We start from the raw sequence: 14,246 nt of genomic DNA, 5'->3' as shown, positions 1-14,246 counted from the left end.
TGCAGATGGCGACCGGGACGCGACACCATCTGATCAGAGGTGGACGGACCGCTGTGGCATCGCTCTGAAGTAGCCGAGTTCTGAGGGAGACCCGCTTCCCTGGAGGTGTCGACCTGCGCAGCTTCAACGTGTGAAATGGATTTTTTTTTTTTTTTTTAAATTCACACCAGCGGTGTCCAAATGTCTGTTTGAGGGCTGCATACTGAAACAAATTCAGAATTCTTTGACACAAATTCATTAAATCAATCACGGAATTTTGCCATTCATATTTTGTGCTACTGCTACAAAGCGGTGTTGTGTTCATTCATGTGGTGTGTTGATAAAGTTGCCCCGAGGCTGCCATTTGGACACCAATGGTGACATGTGTAGGGCTGCACGTGTATTGGAAAACTGCCACATGGTGGTATAGGTTATTGACATGCACTTTAAGAAAGCTTTTAAGATTTTTTTTTAATGTGGCAAATGAAACCTGTTTTCTTGCCTAACTATTTGTAATGAGTTTAGAAGATAAGTCATTGATGCAAGTTAAAGTTAACTAATCTAACTGATCTCATTGCGATCAAATAGTTCACCTCCATCCCAGAATTTTGCACAACTTTGCTCAATGCAACAGTCTGGCCCAATACTGCCATATCACTGATTTTCCAAAATGTTGTGCAGCCCTGATTGAGTGCCAAACGCGCAGCGGCGGCAAGCGACCGCGCAAGCGACCGCGCAAGCGACCGCGCAAGCGACCGCGCAAGCGACCGCGCAAGCGACGGCAAGCGCAAGCGACGGCAAGCGCAAGCGACGGCACGCGCAAGCGACGGCAAGCGCAAGCGACGGCAAGCGCAAGCGACGGCAAGCGCAAGCGACGGCAAGCGCAAGCGACGGCAAGCGCAAGCGACGGCACGCGCAAGCGACGGCACGCGCAAGCGACGGCACGCGCAAGCGACGGCACGCGCAAGCGACGGCACGCGCAAGCGACGGCACGCGCAAGCGAGACATTTGTGCTTGTCTTGCAAGGTGGAAGAGACGATGCACGAAACGAAGAGCCGGCGGACGGAGGCCACCAGACCAGTGAGCAGGGTGCAAAGGAAGGAATCACCCAAAGAAAGCAGTTGCCAAGTGATGAAGAGGAGCCTGACGCATGACTGGCCAAGGCTGGCCAGAGGTGACATGGCAATCCAATATGCAAGGGTAGTGTACACACTTGTTGGTTTTAATTTAGTTTCCTTATTTGTCTGCCTTTCAGGGTTGCCGGGGCAGCGGATGGGACGAGCGCCAGCCTGCACCGAGAGGTACCGGGCCGCACCCACAAGACCAGGGAGGGGGCAGGTAATGAGTACGTCGACACAAGTGAACCGCATGCAACTGAGTGCTGTTTGTCTTTTTGCACTTGTGCGAGGCGGAAGACGAGTCCAACGCCGGCCGGAGCAGAGCCGGACCTTGGCCCGTGACGAGCGGCGATGCGGCGAGGCCGGGAGGGCGAAGCGCCCAGTCAGCGTTGAGGGGGAGTATGACTTTGGTTTTTCTTTTGCTCCCTCCCTGTCTGTTTGAATAGGATAACTAGCAGCACGCACGGGCAATTGGGTTGCTGTGACCCTCTAGATACGAATTGGCAAAGTAGACACCCCCTCCCTCCCTCCCTCCCTCCATCCCTCCCTGTCTGTTCGAATAGGGTAACTAGCAGCATCACGGGCAATTGGGTTGCCGTGACCCTCTAGATACGAATTGGCAAAGTAGACACCCCCTTCCTCCCTCCCTCCCTCTCTCGCTCTCTTTCTCTGATGCGCCCGGCAGTACCTGCATGGCCTGGTGCACTCAGGGTGGAACGTGGCTATACCTTGCCCTTTGTGGAATACCAGGGTATAATGTCTGCCTGCCTGGGTCCCAGTGTCGTCGACGGTGTCGAGGTCGATGAGATTCTCCGTGACGCCCTCCGTGACGTCACGTTTTCCTTTTTTTTCCTCTCGGGGCCAAGCCAGCTCTCCTGGCCGGTTGTGCTTTAGTGCGCACCAAAGCCTCTTCTCATCTCCTCTTGCTCTCTCTCTCCCTCCATCCCTCCCTTTTTGTAAGGGGTTAAACCTTTCATAACCCGGATCGCTCCAATGCGGGAGGGCCGTATGAGACATGCGCCAGCCCGTGCTAGTTGCCTGATTCAAACTTGCCTTAGTCAAGGTCGCTAGTGGAAATTTTCCTCTTACCAAAACCACCACAATATGTCTGCCTTTCAGGATTGCCGGGGCAGCGGACCGGACGAGTGCCTGCACCGAGAGGGACCGGACTGGACCGCGAGACCAGAGGGTAATAATAATAAACTTTATTTGTATAGCACCTTTCATACAAGAAATGCAGCTCAAAGCGCTTTACAACAAAGAAAGAAATAAGCATTGAATGCTTCACCTAGGAACGGCCATAAAAAGAACATGAACACATTAAAACAAAAACAATGTATGCATACACAATAAAGTGACCTTAAAATAGGAGCAAGCTTTAATAAATAGGTAATGAGTACGTCCACAGAAGCAAACCTCATGCAACAGAGTGCCGTTTTTTTCTTTTTGCAGTTGCGCGAGGCGGAGGATGAGTGCAAACGTCGAGTACCGGCCGGGAGGGGACCCGAACCATCGGCCGGCCGGCCGACCTTCGCCCGTGACGAGCGGCCTACAACAGACGGACGCACGGGTGCAGATGCGGCGAGGGCAAAGTGCCCAGCCAGCATTTAAGGAGAGTATCACTTTGTTTTTCCTTTGGTGCTTTCTTTCTTGCCCTCCCTCCCTCCCTCCCTCCCTCCCTCCCTCCACTTTTTCACTGGGTGTGCACACTGGCTGTCTGCATGATGCCTCTTTCTTTCTCAGCGCAGCGTCATTTTGCAATATTGTTTTATTGTTGTGTTTTTTAATACATGAAGAACTGTTTGGACTGTCATTGTGTGTGTGTGTGTACCTCTGAACCTGAATTAAACTGTGAACTGAATTCAAGTGGTCCATTTTAAACATTGGCATGTGAAGTCCATCGTGCATAATCAGAGTTGAATGACAACATACAAAATGGAATCATTTGAGACATTCTCAATGATAAGGCAATTGTAAAGTTAGTCAAACAAAACTGTCTTGTTAAATATGCAGTGTCAGGCTTTTTATTTTTACTACACAAAGAAAAGCTGTATGCATTCTAAATGGTTGACAAAAGCCAAGTAGCCCGACACCCATAGATTCAAACGACAAGCCTCAGCGTACAGTCTCTGTTGCGAGCAATAAGTCTTTGGCAACCCTGCTTTAAAATGGCCACCGAACTCGGAATCTTGCTATATGTTGGTGCATTTTTCTGTATGAGTAAAAGTCTATTTTAATCAAGTCTGAGGCTTTTTGTTTTCTTAAATCATGCCTCATGTGGGCATTCTTGTGAATAAAGTGAACGTTGGTGTGTTTTCTTGTTTGTGGTCTTGTAAATAAAGTCAACTTTGGTGTCAGTCATCATTCACCATGCGCCGCAATTGATGCTGCATCTCCAATATGAAACTTATTGCATGTTTTGTTACAGGGCTTGGCTTCATTTGCTGGCTGACTACAAAGAAGACCGTTGCTGTACAGTCCAGGGCGTTGCTAAAGTAAATTGAATTTATAAACCCAGTGTGTAACGTCCAGGACCTTGGCTTTCAATTCAAAGCACAGTTGCATGTTGCTTAACAACACAGCCAGCCTTGGTGCATGTACTGGGTGCTTCCCCCCCCCCCCCCCCCCCCCAGTTCAGAGTTAATTAAAGGCCACACCGCAACCTGCTTAGGTGGCACGCAAGTGAGGCACTCTTAATACCGGCATTTTTATTAAATTGACCTAATCAGACAGGCGAGATGAATTCCAGGTGCTGCCACCTAGTGGCGGCGTATTTGCCTCAACCTGTCTAACGCTCCATTTAACTGTATGCAATCTTTTTTTAATTTGAAACATTACAAATGATAGGTGCCCTAATTAGACAGCTGGGTCAATGCGACCCGTCTTTTGCGGTTTGATTTGCCCCAAGCAACCTAACAAATACACATAATGCACACTTGCTCCATTTTTGCTCAACTTTATTGTTATTTAGTCATCACTCTTATTTATTCATTGTGCCTTGTTTTTATTATTTTTTTGTGTTTACTTGTATGTATATTGTGTACTATGTCTTGTCACCGTGGGATAGTGGGACCGTTATTTCGATTTCTTTGTGTTTCTTGGCATGTGAAGAAATTGACAATAAACCAGACTTTGACAAGTACTGCCGCTATCTCGCCAATGTGCATGTGTCTAAAAAGTACAAAGCATCAAATTCATTTGCACGATAAACTTCTAAACCACCTGCTAGAAAACATTCACCTGATGCAGAATGTCTTCTTCTGTAGCTTGCTAAGATTTGCCAAATTGAACATTGCCGAACTCCAACCCGAGGCTGTCCTCAGCACTGCAAACCTTTGTGCCGGTACACCGTATGAAGTAAATGACGGGATTTATTTTTTACATGCATCTAATTTGTATCAAGCATACCAGATGGTGTTTTAGAACAGCCTAGAATAGTCTATTACAAAAATGAAAAAAAAAAAAAAACTTGCCAAAGTCCTAAAAAGATATTGTTTTATTTCTTTAATCGCTGCAAGGAGGGAGTATTGGCAAGCGTTAACCCGTTCATGGTCAGCGCAGAGCAGTATATTTGGCAGCGCGGCGTTGGCAGCGGGGGGCGCAAGCAGTATGGGGTGCAGGCAGCATGGGGAGCATGGGGCGCAGGCAGCATGGGAAGCAGGCAGCATGGGGAGCAGGGGGCGCAGGGGGCGCAGGCAGCATGGGGAGCAGGGAGCGCAAGCAGCCGGGGTGGGGAATCGAACCCTGGATCTCAGATGTTCGAGCGCAGCGACGGAGCCACTCGCCAAGCGTGGCGAGCTCGGCAGTCACCCCGCTTCCACTTCGAGTCATTCTCATCTGCTTAGTGGTGCGTCCCGCGCGCGTTGGGTAAGTACAAAAGAGTGTAGACGGCCGAGGGCTGCCAGGTCGAAACAGCCGACTGGTTGGTGACACGGTCTCTTGCCCCGAAAGAACCTGGTTCGATCCCAGGGGGGAGCGCATTCTCAGAGCTCCTTTTGTAAATGTGCATACAGCTTGCATATTTAAGTATTTATTTATGGGTAAACACCCAGTGTGGCCCCGCCCCCAAGTGGGCGGAGCAATGCAGCTGGGCCCGCCCCCAGCACACTGGCCCCGCCCCTGGGGAAAAAAATCCAGTAGCCCCGCCCCCAGCACACTGGCCCCGCCCCTGGGGAAAAAAATCCAGTAGCCCCGCCCCCTACCCTACTATGTGACAGTAGGGCAGGGGGCGGGGCAAAGCCCCGCCCCCTGCCCTACTATGTGACAGTAGGGTAGGGGGCGGGGCGAAGCCCCGCCCCCTGCCCTACTATGTGACAGTAGGGCAGGGGGCGGGGCAAAGCCCCGCCCCCTGCCCTACTATGTGACAGTAGGGTAGGGGGCGGGGCTTCGCCCCGCCCCCTACCCTACTGTCTTTCTGTAGGGTAGGGGGCGGGGCGAAGCCCCGCCCCCTACCCTATTAAAAGACAATTGAAAGTGTATAGAAAGACAGTAGTAGTAGCGAAGCCCCGCCCCCTGCCCTACTATGTGACAGTAGGGCCATCGTTTCTGTAGGGTAGCCCCGCCCCCTACCCTATTAAAAGACAATTGAAAGTGTATAGAAAGACAGTAGGGTAGGGGGCGCCCCGCCCCCTACCCTACTGTCTTTCTATACACTTTCAATTGTCTTTTAATAGGGTACTGTCTTTCAATAGTGTATTGAAAGTGTATAGAAAGACAGTAGGGTAGGGGGCGGGGCTTCGCCCCGCCCCCTACCCTACTGTCTTTCTATACACTTTCAATTGTCTTTTAATAGGGTAGGGGGCGGGGCTTCGCCCCGCCCCCTACCCTACAGAAAGACAGTAGGGTAGGGGGCGGGTCATACAGTAGGGCAGGGGGCGGGGCTTCGCCCCGCCCCCTACCCTACTGTCATATAGTAGGGCAGGGGGCGGGGCTTCGCCCCGCCCCCTACCCTACTGTCACATAGTAGGGCAGGGGGCGGGGCTACTGGATTTTTTTCCCCAGGGGCGGGGCCAGTGTGCTGGGGGCGGGGCTACTGGATTTTTTCCCCCAGGGGCGGGGCCAGTGTGCTGGGGGCGGGCCCAGCTGCATTGCTCCGCCCACTTGGGGGCGGGGCCACACTGGGTGTTTACCCATAAATAAATACTTAAATATGCAAGCTGTATGCACATTTACAAAAGGAGCTCTGAGAATGCGCTCCCTCCTGGGATCGAACCAGGTTCTTTCGGGGCAAGAGACCGTGTCACCAACCAGTCGGCTGTTTCGACCTGGCAGCCCTCGGCCGTCTGCACTCTTTTGTACTTACCCAACGCGCGCGGGACGCACCACTAAGCAGATGAGAATGACTCGAAGTGGAAGCGGGGTGATTGCCGAGCTCGCCACGCTTGGCGAGTGGCTCTGTCGCTGCGCTCGAACACCTGAGATCCAGGGTTCGATTCCCCACCCCTGCTGCTTCCTCCCCATGCTGCCTGCGCCCCCTGCTCCCCATGCTGCCTGCGCCCCCTGCTCCCCATGCTGCCTGCGCCCCCTGCTCCCCATGCTGCCTGCGCCCCCTGCTCCCCATGCTACCTGCGCCCCATGCTCCCCATGCTACCTGCGCCCCATGCTCCCCATGCTACCTGCGCCCCATGCTACCTGCACCCCATACTGCTTGCGCGCCGCGCTGCCAAATACACTGCTCTGCGCTGAGCATGAACGGGTTAACGCTTGCCAATGCTCCTTCCTTGCAGCGATTAAAGAAATAAAACAATATCTTTTTAGGACTTTGGCAAGTTTTTTTTTTCTTTCATTTTTGTAATTGACTATTCTAGGCTGTTCTAAAACACCATCTGGTATGCTTGATACATATTAGATGGATGTAAAAAATAAATCCCGTCATTTACTTCATACGGTGTACCGGCACAAAGGTTTGCAGTGCTGAGGACAGCCTCGGGTTGGAGTTCGGCAATGTTCAATTTGGCAAATCTTAGCAAGCTACAAAAGACGACATTCTGCATCAGGTGAATGTTTTTTAGCATGTGGTTTAGAAGTTTATCGTGCAAATGAATTTGATGCTTTGTACTTTTTAGACACATGCACATTGGCGAGATAGCGGCAGTACTTGTCAGTCAACTTTATTGTCAATTTCTTCACATGCCAAGACACACAAAGAAATCGAAATAACGTTCCCACTATCCCACGGTGACAAGACATAGTACACAATATACATACAAGTAAACACAAAATAAAGACAAGGCAAAAACAATGAATAAATAAGAGTGATGAATAAACAAATAACAAAATAAGAGCATAATTGGAGCAAGTGTGCATTATGTGTATTTGTTAGGTTGCTTTGGGCAAAACAAACCGCAAAAGACGGGTCGCATTGACCCAGCTGTCTAATTAGGGCACCTATCATTTGTAATGTAGTTTCAAGTTAAAAAAGATTGCATAGTTAAATGGCGCGTTAGACAGGTTGAGGCCAATACGCCGCCACAAGGTGGCAGCACTTGGAATTCATCTCGCCTGTCTGATAAGGTCAATTTAATAAAGATGCCGGTATTAAGAGTGCCTCACTTGCGTGCCACCTCAGCAGGTTGCGGTGTGGCCTTTACTTAACTCTGAAGTGGGTGGTAGCACCCAGTACATGCACCAAGGCTGGCCGTGTTAAGCAGCATGCAACTGTGCTTTGAATTGAAAGCCAAGGTCCTGGACGTTACACACTGGGTTTATAAATTCAATTTACTTTAACAACGGCCTTCTTTGTAGTCACAGCAAAGGAAGCCAAGCCCTGTAACAAAACATGCAATAAGGTTCATATTTAAGAGATGCAGCATCAATTGAGGTGCATCGTGAATGATGACTGACACCAAAGTTGACTTTATTTACAAGACCACAAACCGGAAGAAAACACACCAACGTGGACTTTATTCACAAGAATGCCCACATGCATGATTTAAAAAAAAAAAGCCAGACTTGATTAAAATGGACTTTTACTCATACAGAAAAATGCACCAACATAAAGCAAGATTGAGTTCGGTGGCCATTTTAAAGCAGGGTTGCCAAAGAAGACTTATGTATCACGACACTGTACACTTACGCTTGTCGTTTGAATCTATGGGTGTCAGGCTACTTGGCTTTTGTCAACCATTTAGAATGCATACAGCTTTTCTTTGTGGAGTAAAAATAAAAAGCCTGACACTGCATATTTAACAAGACAATTTTGTTTGAGACTAACTTTACAATTGCCTGATCATTGAGAATGTCTCAAATGATTCCAGTTTGTATGCTGTCATGTAACTCTGATTATGCACTATAGACTGCGCATGCCAATGTTTAAAATGGACCACTTGAACTCAGTTCACAGTTTAATTCAGGTTCAGAGGTACACACAATTACAGTCCAAACAGTTCACTTCATGTATTAAAAAAAACACAACAATAAAACAATATTGCAAAATGACGCGCTGAGAAAGAAAGAGGCATCATGCAGACAGCCAGTGTGCACACCCAGTGAAAAGGTGGAGGGAGTGAAAGAAAGAAAGCACAAAAAGGAAAACCAAAGTGATACTCTCCTTAAATGCTGGCTGGGCACTTTGCCCTCGCCGCATCTGCACCCGTCCGTCCGTCCGTCTCGTGTAGGCCGCTCGTCACGGGCGAAGGTCGGCCGATGGTTCGGGTCCCCTCCCGGCCCGTATTCGACGTTTGGACTCATCCTCCGCCTCGCGCAACTGCAAAAAGAAAGAAAAACGGCACTCGGTTGCATGCGGTTCACTTCTGTGGACGTACTCATGACCTATTTATTAAAGCTTGCTCCTATTTTAAGCTCACTTTATTAATTGTGTATGCATAGATTAATGTTTTTGTTTTAATGTCTTCATGTTCTTTTTATGTCTGTTCCTATGTGAAGCATTCAATGCTTATTTCTTTCTTTATTGTAAAGCGCTTTGAGCTGCATTTCTTGTATGAAAGGTGCTATACAAATAAAGTTTATTATTATTACCCTCTGGTCTCGCGCTCCGGTCCCTCTCTGTGCAGGCACTCGTCCGATCAGCTGCCTCGGCAATCCTGAAAGGCAGACATATTGTGGTGGTTTTGGCAAGAGGAAAATTTCCACTAGCAACCTTGACAGGTAAGTTTGAATCGGGCAACTAGCGGCACGCACGGGCTGGCGCATGTCTCATACGGCCCTCCCGCATTGGAGCGATCCGGGTTATGAAAGGTTTAACCCCTTACAAAAAGGGAGGGAGGGAGGGAGGGAGGGAGAGAGCAAGAGGAGATGAGAAGAGGCTTTGGTGCGCACTTAAGCACAACCGGCCAGGAGAGCTGGCTTGGCCCCGAGAGGAAAAAAAAGGAAAACGTGACGTCACGGAGGGCGTCACGGAGAATCTCATCGACCTCGACACCGTCGACGACACTGGGACCCAGGCAGGCAGACATTATACCCTGGTATTCCACAAAGGGCAAGGTATAGCCACGTTCCACCCTGAGTGCACCAGGCCATGCAGGTACTGCCGGGCGCATCAGAGAAAGAGAGCGAGAGAGGGAGGGAGGGAGGAAGGGGGTGTCTACTTTGCCAATTCGTATCTAGAGGGTCACGGCAACCCAATTGCCCGTGATGCTGCTAGTTACCCTATTCGAACAGACAGGGAGGGATGGAGGGAGGGAGGGAGGGGGTGTCTACTTTGCCAATTCGTATCTAGAGGGTCACAGCAACCCAATTGCCCGTGCGTGCTGCTAGTTATCCTATTCAAACAGACAGGGAGGGAGCAAAAGAAAAACCAAAGTCATACTCCCCCTCAACGCTGACTGGGCGCTTCGCCCTCCCGGCCTCGCCGCATCGCCGCTCGTCACGGGCCAAGGTCCGGCTCTGCTCCGGCCGGCGTTGGACTCGTCTTCCGCCTCGCACAAGTGCAAAAAGACAAACAGCACTCAGTTGCATGCGGTTCACTTGTGTCGACGTACTCATTACCTGCCCCCTCCCTGGTCTTGTGGGTGCGGCCCGGTACCTCTCGGTGCAGGCTGGCGCTCGTCCCATCCGCTGCCCCGGCAACCCTGAAAGGCAGACAAATAAGGAAACTAAATTAAAACCAACAAGTGTGTACACTACCCTTGCATATTGGATTGCCATGTCACCTCTGGCCAGCCTTGGCCAGTCATGCGTCAGGCTCCTCTTCATCACTTGGCAACTGCTTTCTTTGGGTGATTCCTTCCTTTGCACCCTGCTCACTGGTCTGGTGGCCTCCGTCCGCCGGCTCTTCGTTTCGTGCATCGTCTCTTCCACCTTGCAAGACAAGCACAAATGTCTCGCTTGCGCGTGCCGTCGCTTGCGCGTGCCGTCGCTTGCGCGTGCCGTCGCTTGCGCGTGCCGTCGCTTGCGCGTGCCGTCGCTTGCGCTTGCCGTCGCTTGCGCTTGCCGTCGCTTGCGCTTGCCGTCGCTTGCGCGGTCGCTTGCGCGGTCGCTTGCGCGGTCGCTTGCGCGGTCGCTTGCGCGGTCGCTTGCCGCCGCTGCGCGTTTGGCACTCAATCAGGGCTGCACAACATTTTGGAAAATCAGTGATATGGCAGTATTGGGCCAGACTGTTGCATTGAGCAAAGTTGTGCAAAATTCTGGGATGGAGGTGAACTATTTGATCGCAATGAGATCAGTTAGATTAGTTAACTTTAACTTGCATCAATGACTTATCTTCTAAACTCATTACAAATAGTTAGGCAAGAAAACAGGTTTCATTTGCCACATTAAAAAAAAATCTTAAAAGCTTTCTTAAAGTGCATGTCAATAACCTATACCACCATGTGGCAGTTTTCCAATACACGTGCAGCCCTACACATGTCACCATTGGTGTCCAAATGGCAGCCTCGGGGCAACTTTATCAACACACCACATGAATGAACACAACACCGCTTTGTAGCAGTAGCACAAAATATGAATGGCAAAATTCCGTCATTGATTTAATGAATTTGTGTCAAAGAATTCTGAATTTGTTTCAGTATGCAGCCCTCAAACAGACATTTGGACACCGCTGGTGTGAATTTAAAAAAACATAAAATAAATCCATTTCACACGTTGAAGCTGCGCAGGTCGACGCCTCCAGGGAAGCGGGTCTCCCTCAGAACTCGGCTACTTCAGAGCGATGCCACAGCGGTCCGTCCACCTCTGATCAGATGGTGTCGCGTCCCGGTCGCCATCTGCAGAAACAGAAACAAATGTTAGAAACTCAAAGAGCACCCCAAGTTGTAGGTCACTTGCTTACTTGATCACAGCGGCTAGCTACTCTTGGTGACCGTCGCCGGGTCGGATCGGGCCGTGCGCCGCCCCCCCTTTTGCGTCCGGCCTGCAAAAGGCAGAACATGCAATGAGTTGGGCGCAGCTCGCATCATTACGTCTTCCTCGTGGACCGGCTCGCCCCAACACCGCCCCCTACACCTAGAGAACAAAGGACGCACAGTAGTAGGTTAGGCTTAGATCAAGCACGACAGTGGTAGGTTAGAAAAAGACACAAAATGTGAATGTCTCGCTCCAACACCTAGGGGAGAACAAAGAACGCAAGTATCACAGTGGTAGGTTAGGGTTAGAGCAAGTGCAACAGTGGTAGGTTAGAAAAAGACAAAATGTCACAAGTCAAATTGCAAAATTGGACATTCGGGATCGGCTCGCTCCAACGCCGCCCTACACCGAGGGGGGAGAACAAAGAACGCAGCAAGTACGACAGTGGCAGGTTAGAAAAAGACACAAAATGGTACAAGTCATATGGCAAAGTTTGGTTTTGTGTCCATCCACGTAACCACGTCCTCCCCCAAGTGAGCCATCAATGGCAACCAAGCGCAAGACAACGCTGGATCCAGACAAGCCGCAACCACAGCACACCTCTTAAGCAAGACCAACCATCAGAGCCCCAAACACTGTCCACACCTGCAACCTTTCCGTCGTGCACCCATAACCAAAGGTAACCACACTGCCCCCTCCTGGGCACATGATCCGCACACGTCGACTTTTGCAGCATGCTGCTTCATTCTTGACTTGACATGGCATTGCTCCTTTGCATATGGCCTTTGCTCCTTTGCATATGGCCTTTGCTCCTTTGCATATGGCCATTGCTCCTTTGCATAGGGCCATTGCTCCTTTGCATAGGGCCATTGCTCCTTTGCATAGGGCCATTGCTCCTTTGCATAGGGCCATTGCTCCTTTGCATAGGGCATTGCTCCTTTGGATAGGGCATTGCTCCTTTGGATAGGGCATTGCTCCTTTGGATAGGGCATCGCTCCTTTGGATAGGGCATCGCTCCTTTGGATAGGGCATCGCTCCTTTGGATAGGGCATCGCTCCTTTGGATAGGGCATCGCTCCTTTGGATAGGGCATCGCTCCTTTGGATAGGGCATCGCTCCTTTGGATAGGGCATCGCTCCTTTGGATAGGGCATCGCTCCTTTGGATAGGGCATCGCTCCTTTGGATAGGGCATCGCTCCTTTGGATAGGGCATCGCTCCTTTGGATAGGGCATCGCTCCTTTGGATAGGGCATCGCTCCTTTGGATAGGGCATCGCTCCTTTGGATAGGGCATCGCTCCTTTGGATAGGGCATCGCTCCTTTGGATAGGGCATCGCTCCTTTGGATAGGGCATCGCTCCTTTGGATAGGGCATCGCTCCTATGGATAGGCCATCGCTCCTATGGATAGGCCATCGCTCCTATGGATAGGCCATCGCTCCTATGGATAGGCCATCGCTCCTATGGATAGGCCATCGCTCCTATGGATAGGCCATCGCTCCTATGGATAGGCCATCGCTCCTATGGATAGGCCATCGCTCCTATGGATAGGCCATCGCTCCTTTGGATATGGAATGATACTTTTCCTCATCCCATTCGGCTTCTCTTGCAGCCTGCAAAAACAGACAGCCATTAGTGTGCTGGGAAGCTAAAACTTTACAAAAACAGGTTTTCACCTGATTTAGGACTACTCTTCCTCAGTGTCCTCAACATCACTGAAATGGCTCCTCAAGAGCCTCCTGCTTGCTTTGTATAGAAGGATGCTGGCTGGGCGGCCTTTTTTAGTGCTACAAAAGACAAACAAATTATTGCAACAAAAATGGACATCGAGTTGAGTGCCAATGGCATGATATTTTTGCAACAATTATACATACAAAGTAGAGTTTTACGGTTGAAAACATATATAATCATTATATTGTAGTAAATTATGATAATTTATCAGGATTATAATTCATATTTTAATTTTATCATCCATCAACTCACCTCACATTGGACAGATGATCCAGGTTTGCAGCGTCCAAAACGGGAGAAAATAACCCGTGCAAATGTTTGTTGCGTAACGGAACGAGGGCGGGCGTTATCTTTGAATAGATTTGGTCTGATTTGGACATGACGTAACAAATTAGTTACATTCCTGTTTGCATAACACGGAAATGGCACACGCATAATATAAATTAATAAAGAATTGTTTAATTGACTATAGTCGAACTAACATTTCCTATAGTCAGACAAACACGCGCTTATCGGCGGCGTCATTTACGAACCTTCGACAAACGAATGAAAAACTGCTGGCCAGCATTTAAAAAAAAAAAAACGCGAAAGACATTTGAAATACCGTAGCGGCAAAACGACCAAAACGCGCAACGACGCGACGCAAAGTAGATTGTGGCGTGCCGTGCCCAAACCTCAAGCACTCCCTAGACAGCGAAAATCCTGCAAGAAATAATGGCATCGTAAGAAACGGCAAACATTTGCTCGCGAGCTAAATTGCCTATTTGAAAACTCTCCTTGCGGCCTCCAGTTAACGTCAACGCCTACAGTCGCTGAGGAGAGTGCGAAAATCCTGCAACAAACAAACGTAGCGTCCGTCGTGAGAGACGGCAAGAAACGACAAACATTTGCTCCCTTACCTGAGAAAATGCCACGCACTCGGTGGCATCTGCATTTGAGAACTCCCCTTGAGCGCGAAAATCCTGCAACAAACATGGCGTCCGTCGTGAAAAACGGCAGGAGCCGACAAACATTTGCCAGCACGCTAGCTTACCTGAGAAACCGCCCGCCACGCGCTCGGTGGCAACTGCATTTGATAACTCCCCTTGAGCACACCTGTCTTCAATTTACCTAAAGACCTGACGTCACATCCGTCAATTCAAATCTTCTTCTCCTGATCGTCCAACGGCGCTTGGCACAC

The 14,246-nt window shown here is 49.8% G+C and overlaps 1 protein-coding gene and 1 long non-coding RNA gene across 26 annotated transcripts in view; one reads left to right on the top strand and one right to left on the bottom strand.

Moving 5' to 3' along the window:
* LOC119117275 overlaps nt 1-14,246 on the top strand; it is a 376,942-nt gene that overhangs the window by 2,568 nt on the left and 360,128 nt on the right. For 9 of the 21 annotated variants that reach the window (XR_005096447.1, XR_005096446.1, XR_005096442.1 and 6 more), the window contains 2 exons: nt 6-1,317; nt 2,217-2,286. The exons of 1 other annotated variant lie outside the window; for it this stretch is intronic. Coding sequence is in view for 3 of the 20 variants with exons in the window: in XM_037243481.1 (XP_037099376.1) it covers nt 2,217-2,286; nt 2,550-2,708 (229 nt within the window). In the remaining 17 variants the exon portion in view is untranslated. Of the gene's footprint in view, nt 1-5; nt 1,318-1,387; nt 1,410-2,216; nt 2,287-2,549; nt 3,336-14,246 lie in introns of those variants that run through there. 11 more of the 21 variants (XR_005096453.1, XR_005096452.1, XR_005096444.1 and 8 more) reach the window with 6 other exon arrangements.
* On the bottom strand, nt 7,913-13,463 carry LOC119117299. 5 transcript variants are annotated; one of them, XR_005096462.1, is made up of 5 exons: nt 13,319-13,463; nt 13,012-13,122; nt 10,037-11,260; nt 9,075-9,195; nt 7,913-8,802 (listed from the first exon to the last, which is right to left on the bottom strand). It is a non-coding gene; the product is annotated as an uncharacterized LOC119117299 (long non-coding RNA). The 5 variants fall into 5 exon arrangements; XR_005096463.1 differs by lacking the exon at nt 13,012-13,122; XR_005096460.1 differs by lacking the exon at nt 13,319-13,463 and having other exon boundaries at nt 13,012-13,312.

The sequence above is a fragment of the Syngnathus acus genome, chromosome 23 (genome assembly GCF_901709675.1).
Source record: "Syngnathus acus chromosome 23, fSynAcu1.2, whole genome shotgun sequence".
In the NCBI taxonomy this organism is placed as follows: Eukaryota; Metazoa; Chordata; class Actinopteri; order Syngnathiformes; family Syngnathidae; genus Syngnathus; species Syngnathus acus.
This window is presented reverse-complemented; position numbering and strand designations above follow the sequence as displayed.